Source organism: Bison bison, unplaced genomic scaffold (assembly GCF_000754665.1).
Source record: "Bison bison bison isolate TAMUID 2011002044 unplaced genomic scaffold, Bison_UMD1.0 scf7180017864304, whole genome shotgun sequence".
In the NCBI taxonomy this organism is placed as follows: domain Eukaryota; kingdom Metazoa; phylum Chordata; class Mammalia; order Artiodactyla; family Bovidae; genus Bison; species Bison bison.
In genome coordinates, this window is record NW_011494876.1 from 14,539,832 (window position 1) to 14,548,627 (window position 8,796).

Below are 8,796 nucleotides of genomic sequence, written 5' to 3' on the forward strand. Positions count from 1 at the left end.
GTGGGTGTGTATGTGCATGTGCCAAGATTCTAAGCCCCTAATAGGAGCTGGGTATTTGGCCTTATCTAGTCCCCCCCGAAGAAAGCTAAAATTCTGAAGCAGAGAAAGACCATGGGACTTGCTCAGGCACACGCTGGTAAGCAATGGAGCCTTGATTCCAACCCCGAAGGATAAGTCCAAAGCCCTTTCCTCCACTCCTCGCCCCTTCTCCTTCCCAAGGCCAGCTCTGTTGGGCAGTGAGTCTCGCCTTTCTACAGCTGCCTACAGTTAACCTGCCGTGAGCAAAGACCTGCACTATCGCCACAGGATAGCTGGGTGACGATGGTCTGGGCCTTCAGGAAGCGCCAGCTCAGTCCACATCCCCCTTGCCTGTCCTGAGGGTGCAGTCCTGGGAAATCCTCCTCCCTCACCCTGCCCTTCTCAGGCTCCACGTGGCCTCAGTGCCTTCAGGGAGAGCAGGGGCCCCCATCCCCATACACACCGAAGAGAAAATACAGCACAGGCCAACGCCAGAAAACTCTTACTCAGCCCCTGAAGATTTGGTGACCCCTGGGCCGACTCTCAAAGAGACTAGAGGGAGAAAGAAACTTCAGTGCGGTCCGGCTTGCTAAAGGGGCCTCCCCAGTGGCTCATCCATAACGAATCTGCCTGCCAACACAAGAGATGCAGGTTCAATCCCTGCGTTGGGAAGATCCCCTGGAGAAGGAAATGGCAACCCGTTCCAGTATTCTTGCCTGGGAAATCCCATGGACAGAGGAGCCTAGTGGGACACGGTCCATGGCCTCACAGAGTCGGACACAACTGAGTGACTAAACAACAACAAGTTCACTAAAGGTAGAGCCCAAGCGCCACCAGTCCCCTCCCACACCCCCTCCATGCCTGGAGCAAGCACCCCCTCCTAGGCCTTGATCAGGTAAGCTGAACAGGCTGCCACGCCCCACTTGCCTCAGCCAAGCTCCCCACAAGGGTGGGCAGGCAGGTTACTTAAGCCCCAAATAGCAGCAGAGACGGCAGCAGCAGAGGGTGGGGCAGGAGGAGGAGGGCCAGGCTGTCAGACGGGACAGGCCCACAGGCACTGTGACAGCAGCCCGAACACTAGGGCCTGGTTACAGGTCAGAACTGGTCAGGATCAAACGAGGTGTGCAGGGTCCTCTCCAGCGCCTTGCCAACAACCAAGGCTCCCAGGGGGACCAGGCCTAGAAGGGGAGGCGAAAGTCACCGTCCAAGTAGGAGAGAGAGAGCAAGACAGAACTGTGCGTGTGCGTGCGCACGCGCGCACCACCAAGGCCCTCAGGGATGGAAAACAGAATGATTCCTCTGGCATCGCAAGAATCATTAACCCAGATCTATAGGCTCCTCCCATATAGAACTCCAAGATATAAGGCTGGCCAGCTAACATCCACACATAGACATGTCTCTCCAGGATACACACTCTCAAGCAGCATCTCACATGGAAGGGTCCACAGCAGTGCCACAGTCTTGCCTTGTTGGTGCCCTTTCCTGTGTTACTTCCTGGGCCCTGAGCCAGACCAGGGGAGCCTCGCCAGGCCTTTCTGAGGAACCAATCTCCCTCTGTCCAGCTGAGACTTGGAAGGGGCGTGGCTGGGAGCTGTCAGTCCACACCTCATGCGGGTAGCCACCCCTCACCTGGTCACTCACTGCCCCACTCACAGAGCCTGAAATAGCCTCACTCCCTCCCACACTCAGAGAAGCCAGGTTCTGGCTCCTGTTGTGTTGTGCTGGGCTGTGCTGGGGAGGGCAGAGTGGGGATGGGACACTCCAGAGCTCAGCCACATCCTGTCCCTTCCTCCTGTGAATCACAGCACGCAGGGCCCCATGCTGGAGACTACTGTGCTGGGGGAGGCAGCCAGGGAGCAGAAAGCTTCACTTCTCGGCCTTCCCCAGGACTGGAAGAGGCCTGTCCTTCAGGCTTCCCTGACACCCCTCACATCCATGGAGAGGGCCTGAGGGCTGCATCCCTTGGTCCCCACTGTGCACCAGTGCCCAAGACAGAGTGGCACAGACCAGATGCTCAAATATTTGTTAAATGCAAATAAAAACACATAAGTAAACTTGGTGAGAGAGTACTGCAGCATTTGCTAACTGACCATTAGTCTCCTCCCCTATGGTACCAGCAGTATGGACCAGGAGGCCTCAGTTCCCATGGACCAATCAGTCTGCGGTAGCCATGAGAACATGAGTCCTGGGGGTCCAGGGTCCCCTGAGCCTTCTAGGATCTCTGCCAGGCAGGTGAGCCATCCCAGGTGTCAGGATGTGACTCAGCTCTGAATGGGGACACAGGTTACTTCCCGAGTGACCCAGGACTGGGATAGACAGGATCAGAGGGGCAGCTCTATGTGTTCATTCTCTATGCCAACCCGATGGTCACAGCCAGGGCTAGGGCCTAGGCCTGGGTTATGAGTGCCCAGCCTAACAATTCTCATCACACCTAATCAGCATGAGTGTTTTTTCCACCCACTTTTTGTTGTTACAACTTCTGATCCTCAACCACAGCACCTCAAGGTGCTGTGCTGTGCTGTGCTTAGTCACCCAGTTGTGTCTGACTCTTCGATCCCAGGGACTATAGCCAGCCAGGCTCCTCTGTCCATGGAATTCTCCAGGCAAGAATACTGGAGTGGGTAGCCATGCCCTCCTCCAGGGGATCTTCCTAAACCAGGTATCAAACCCAGGTCTCCTGCATTGCGGGCAGATTCTTTACCAGCTGAGCTACTAGGGAATGCCTCACCTATGTCACTTGATTTAACCCTTGCCAGCTGACCTAAAAGCAGGTATTTTTAACATTACTCTGCAGATGAGGAAATGGAGGTTCAGACAGGTTATGTGGTATGCCCCAAATCACACAACAGGACAGTGGTGAGACAGAATCAGAACCCAGGACTGCTAACCTCAAGGCTGTGCTCTCAGGCCATGGGCCCTCAGACTGGTACCCAAGTCAGGATGTGCCTGGCTAAGCCTGGAAATCAAGACCCAGCCCAGAGAGTCTGTCACATCCCCAGGAGAGCTGTATGGTTGGCTTCCTGGAGGTGGCTGGGTTAGGAGGCCACGGGGAGGGCGTCCCATGCCAGGATTCTTCTACCTCACTCTTCCCTGAGCCAGCCTTTGGCAATGACTCAAAGGTACCACAGCCCTCTCCCATTCTGGAATTAACACCTCCAACCCAAGCGGTAACATACGGCTTCTGGAACAGGACATGCTGATGAGGAAAGAGACACTGCAAGGACCCTTGTCCCTCCTACTGAGCTCCTGCAGAGGGTTCCAACTGGGTCAGATGTGGGAGGAGGGGCAGGGGCCAGGGGAAGGTAGCGGAGAGACTTACACAGCAGAGCCCGGCAAGGGTGGGGGTCCGGCGTCTGGTCTAGGAGCTTCCCGCAGCCCAGAGCCGCTCCATCCCACTTGGGTCTCAGTGCCATCTCCCGGTCACGTGACCTCGAAACTTCCATGTCTACTCATCCCTCAACCAGGCCATGTCACCTCTCACCTGGACTCAGCCCAGTCTCAATGGCCCCCTGCCGCGTCTCCTCCCCTTGCCATGTACTCAGCTTCCTAAACCAGAGATGGCAAACTGTGCCTTACCTGTCCTCCCATCCCACTCTTCCTCCCACTGCCTGACCCAGCCAAGCCTTCTCCATCGCTCTCCACCCACCACGTGTTCACTTGCCGCACTTCTTCCGTCATCCTACATCTGCAGGCCTGTGCTCTGCAGTTCCCTTAGCCAGAAGCCCCTTCCCAGTAAAGTAAAATTACCCTCATGGCAGACCTCCTCTCTGAGCCTCCATGGTAGACTTGAGGCAAATCCACAGCTCAAAGTTCCATGAACACTGATCACAGTGCAGTGTCTTGCTGGACATTTATGTTTATAGGGCTGACTTGCCAACCCCACAAAGTTTCCTGAGGGCAGGGCCAGGTCTGTTCATCTCCAGAGTGCAGGTGTCGAGCAGAACCTGGCACAGAGAGGGAGTCAGCATATCCCTGTTCCGACTGAGCACCCCAGTGAGGCCCGCTCAGCACGCAGTGTGGAGGCTACAGGCCTTGCCCACTTGAGCTCTCCAGGCAAGGAAACCAGAGCTGGGGGTTCCCAACACCTGGTTTGCCAAGACTCAGAGCTGCCAGCCCATGCAGCAGTGGGCAGCACCACCCCACAGCATGTCAGGAGGCCACATTGGTGAGCCCTGACTCACCACAGGCTGTAAGTACAGTCAGACACCCACAGGGTGCCCGTGATGCCAGGTTAGTCTCTGACCCCAGCATCCCGGACAGCTCACCACGCTCCAGTTGCCCCCAAGGCCCTCTCTGAACTAGGCAGCTTGACATCCAAAGAAATACCTTGTCCCTGGGTGAGGGACCATCATAAAGACTATAAGATTTTATTTTCTTTCAAAAGAAGAGCTGAAAGAGGGAAGGCAAAGAAACAAGTGTGTGTGTGTATGTGTGTATGTGTGTTTTAGTCGCTCACTGTGTCCAACTCTTTGCTTTACCATGGACTGTAGTCCACCAGGCTCTTCTATCCATGGAATTCTCCAGGCAAGAATACTGGAGTTGAGTAGCCATTCCCTTCTCCAGGGGATTTTCCCAACCCAGGGATTGAACCCGGGTCTCCTGCATTGCAGGCAGATTCTTTACCTTCTGAGCCACCAGGAAAGACCCCAAAGAAACAAGATACAACTCCAAAGAGAGGGCAGAGTCTGAATGGCCTGGCTTTAAAATGCTGGCTTCAAATGGGAATGAAAGAAGGCCAGAAGAGGAAACAATAGAGCAAAGACCCGGCAGAGCCTAGGGATTCACAGTGGCACTCAGAAGTTAGGGAAGACAGGGAAATTAGACTTGGACAAGTAGAAAGCCAGTATATGGATGCGTGGAGCAGAAGTCCAGATTAAATCTGGAAGAGCTTCAAGGTCAGAGAGGAGGTGGTCTGCATAGCCAGCTCAATGATTTCCCCACCTCTTCCTCAGAAACCAAAACACCCCTAGCCCAACAAGCCCTGCCCCACGTCTGTCCAGGGGGCAGAACCCCAGCCAGAGCACAGGAGGCTCCTTACCATGTGGGGGTTGTCATAGTAGACGGCAATGGAGCGGAGTTTGGGGGACACACTGCAGCTCTCCGTGAAAAGCGGCCCAGTCTCACCGTAGGGCCCCACGTGGAACTTGTAGGCCACGGTGACGTTGCGGATGGGGGGTGAGCCAGCACTCACTGTCACCCCAGCCAGCAGCCCTGAGTACCCGGCAAAGGCCAGCAGCGTCAGCAGCAGCAGCAGAGTCAGGCCCCCAATCAGGCCCAGGAGGAGCAGGTCCGACATGGCTCTGTGCCCCCCACGCCACACCCCAAGGCAGCTGCAAAGGAGACAGAAAGGAGAGGAGGCTGGTAGCCTGCTCTGACCAATGTGCCCGCCTGCCCGCCAGCCAGCTGTGGCCCAACCTCAGCCCTGCCTTGGGTGCTCTGACCTGGGAGGGGGAGGAGCCGGAGGTGTTTACGCACACAGTGACCTAGAAGGGAGCTACAAAGGATGACTGAAGCCACAAGCCTCTTTATTTCTTCATCACAACTATGGAGGCTCTCCGAGCAACTCTGTCAGCTGGCAGTCGTGGTCACACCTGGGGAAGCTGAGTCACGGAGAGGCACAGGAGTGAGTCAGTGGAGGACATATGACTGGCCCATCAGGGGCGGCTGATTGTACTTCGGCCCTGATCAGCCACCCCTGATGGGCAGACGTCAGCCTGCCCGCCAGCCTTTTCCCCACACTGCCTCTTCCTTACAACTGAGACACACTGCCTGCCCAGCCTCCCCAAACCTTGTGAGCCACTGCCAGACGGAGGAGGGGCAAGCACAGGGCCCTCTTATTAAAAACAGGGAAACCATGAGGAATGAAACCTCAGGGGGAAAAAATGTGCCACAGGAAGGGGCTCGCAGAGGAAAGTCTCTTTGACTAAACACATCTGGTCCAAGAAATACTGCTATGCAACAAGCGCATCCATCCAGAACCAAGGGAGAGGCCAGGTTCAAGGGGGCCTGAGCAGCCAGAGCAAAGTCCGGCACTACGATTCCTGAACTTGCTGAGCTCCCCAGGCTAACAAGCTCCATCCCACTTCTCCAGTCCACAGAGCAGCAAGGAAGAGGCAGAGGACAAAAGACTGCGAGAAGTGGAGACACAACAGGGAGTGGTGCATCCCACGGGAGAGGGGTGCTGGCCAGGCAGGAAGCCAAACGTGGGGTCCAATGGCTGGTCCGCCCCTCCCCCTTCCTTCCCTTCTCCCCAGCATCTCTGGATGTCTGGAATTTCATTTTGGGGGTTCAGCTCTCCCCCACTGACCTCCTGTACTAGGGAGTTCACAGAGAAGCATCATGTAGGTTTGCTAGAGGGTGTCTTTTCCTTTCTGTGTATGTCATTTATCTGATGATTCTCCCTCTTCCTCACTGGACTTTCCCTGTTTCACCTATTTGCTATCTGCATGGTATAAGCAATAAAGATACTCATTTTAGGGGAGAAAAAAAAAAAAGAGAGAGAAGATATCCAAGAGCAGGCTGAGGGACACAACCCATAGGTTGGCGTATGAGCCATTCCAGACAGACTGCCCAGGCCTCCATGCAACTTGGGGCCAGAAGACTAACTCTCTTAGAGGGCTTGACCTGCATCATCCAGGGTGGGGGCGGCGGGGGAGGCACACACCACAGAGACTATACGGTTCAGGAACAGAAAATCAACCCTGCAGCTCTATGCAGAACTTAGCTATATGGGATAATTTATTCCCTGTGGGTTCTGGGTCTCAAAACTTCTTTCAGAAGAACTGTCTTTGCAGTGAATGTGCACAGAGAATCTGTCTCACAGACACGGACAGTGAACCTCCAAACCCTTGGCATCGTGGCCTTGCGTTGTATCACGATGGTCTTTTCACCCACCCTTGCTCCTGCCCTACAGGCGCACCTTTGGATGCATTCTTTGTCTCCCTCAACCTGCCTTCAGTTAGTTTCACACCTGATTTCTTTGATGATGATAAGGCACGGTCTAAATATTGAAACACAGCTACTTCATTAATCCTCAGAACCAGATGGGTATGGATCAGAAAACAAGTGGTTAGAGATTAAGAGACTTGCCCAAGGTCACAAAGGTACTACACAGAACTGCCTGGACAAAATGCAGGCCATGAGAATCCAGGTAGTCTGATTCCCCTATTTCCACTTCTCTCCTCCCTGGGAACAGGACTTCCAGAAAAGCCCAAAAATTTAATCTACGTTGGACATCCCTGAATGTCCTGAATTGGACATCTCTGAATTGGAGAAGGAAATGGCAACCCACTCCAGTGTTCTTGCCTGGAGAAGAATCCCAGGGACGGGGGAGCCTGGTGGGCTGCCGTCTAAGGGGTCGCACAGAGTCAGATACTACTGAAGCGACTTAACAGCAGCAGCAGGACATCTCTGAACCCAAGGCTCTTAGCTGGAAGCTCTCAGCATCTAAGTCTCCCACTTGTCTTGGGAGTGATCAGCCCTCTGGCCCTAGCTCTTTCGGCTGCACACTTCCTGTCTCCTCAAAGGAGCTTAGTTTCTGGAACCCTTCTCTTCCTCTCACTTCCTAAACTGGTCAAAACAGGTGGGGAATGTACCTGGGGTCCCCGCTGAGCTCTGGGCAGCACGGGAAGGAGGCGGGGCAAGGGAAAGGTAAGAGGGGCTGGGGAAGCTCACCTCTAAAGCCAGGCTCACTTTAGCAACTCATGGCATCCAACGCGGGAGGGGCCAAAGCTCCAAGTGCTCCAGGGCTGAGGGCAGAAAGAAAATAACCACTAAGCCGGGAGCCCTGCCCTGACTGATCTCTTATCAGGGAACGCCCACAGGGGCCTCGACAAGAACTCTCCCCTCCACAAGATGTGGTGTACCTCCACCACGCCCTCGGACCCCTTAGGGAAATCAGAAGCCAAATTCCGCCTGAAAAATGTCAGCTCTTCACTAGACTTCTGGGCATAAACCTCTGTACCTGGAGCGTCCTCTTCCTGAAGGGGTCCAGCCACCGCGCCTGGCCCTAAGCCAACCCCTGCCGCTGACCAGGCTGGGACCCCTCTCGGTATTCTCCTCGGGTCAGAGAGGCCCGAGCAGAGAATCAGGGAGGGCGGCCCCGCGCTGGCTTCCTGAGGCCGCTCACGTGCGCCGCGGCGGCTGGCCCGTCCTTAAAGGGCCAGCCACAGGCAAAACTTTTAGTGCCGAAGATTTAAGAATCAGAGGGGCCTGCGAGGGGAGGAGAGGCTGCCTCCACTCTGCAATCACGGCGTCCAGCCCCTGCTCACCCTCGCCTCGCCTATGTAACCAGCCCTTTCCTTTTCAGCCACGACCTCTAGGGGTCCCACGCACCTCTACAACTTACAAGGAAGTTAAAGTTTGCAGCCGCCGCTGTGTGGCGCGGCCTCAGAAGACAGGGGCGGAGTTTACGTGCGGTTCTGGTCCAGTTGTAGGACCTCGCCACCCACCCCCACCCCTTCGCCCGCCCCGGAGTCCCTAGTTTCCGGGCGTGCCGTGCACCGGTGGCCGAGGCAGAGGGTGGCCCGAGATAGTAGAGTGGTCCAAGGTCGCGTTCGGGCCCTTGGATGCAGCCGGGACGAGCTGTGGGCGTGATGAGATGCAAAGAGCGGTTGGGCCGGGGTCACGGTGGGGACGCGGGTGGCCCTGAGGTCGCGCCCAGGCGCACGGAGGTTCCAGGCCTCTGGCGCGTGTAGAGCCGCCCCGGCGAGGACACCTCCCAGACCTGGCCCTCACCTCAGCGGCCACCAGCCGCCGACGCCAATCCGCGCACGCGGC

General features: G+C 55.9%; 1 protein-coding gene across 6 annotated transcripts in view; it reads right to left on the bottom strand.

The window, feature by feature from the left end:
• The window catches only part of TEX264 (testis expressed 264), a 30,741-nt gene extending 21,945 nt beyond the window's left edge, over positions 1-8,796 (bottom strand). The window contains exons 1-4 of one of the 6 annotated variants that reach the window (XM_010851780.1): positions 8,755-8,796; positions 7,693-7,766; positions 5,460-5,618; positions 5,057-5,348 (exon numbers count right to left, since the gene is read on the bottom strand). In XM_010851780.1, the coding sequence (XP_010850082.1) occupies positions 5,057-5,314 (258 nt within the window). In that variant the 5' untranslated portion in view covers positions 5,315-5,348; positions 5,460-5,618; positions 7,693-7,766; positions 8,755-8,796. The other 5 variants (XM_010851783.1, XM_010851781.1, XM_010851779.1 and 2 more) reach the window with 5 other exon arrangements.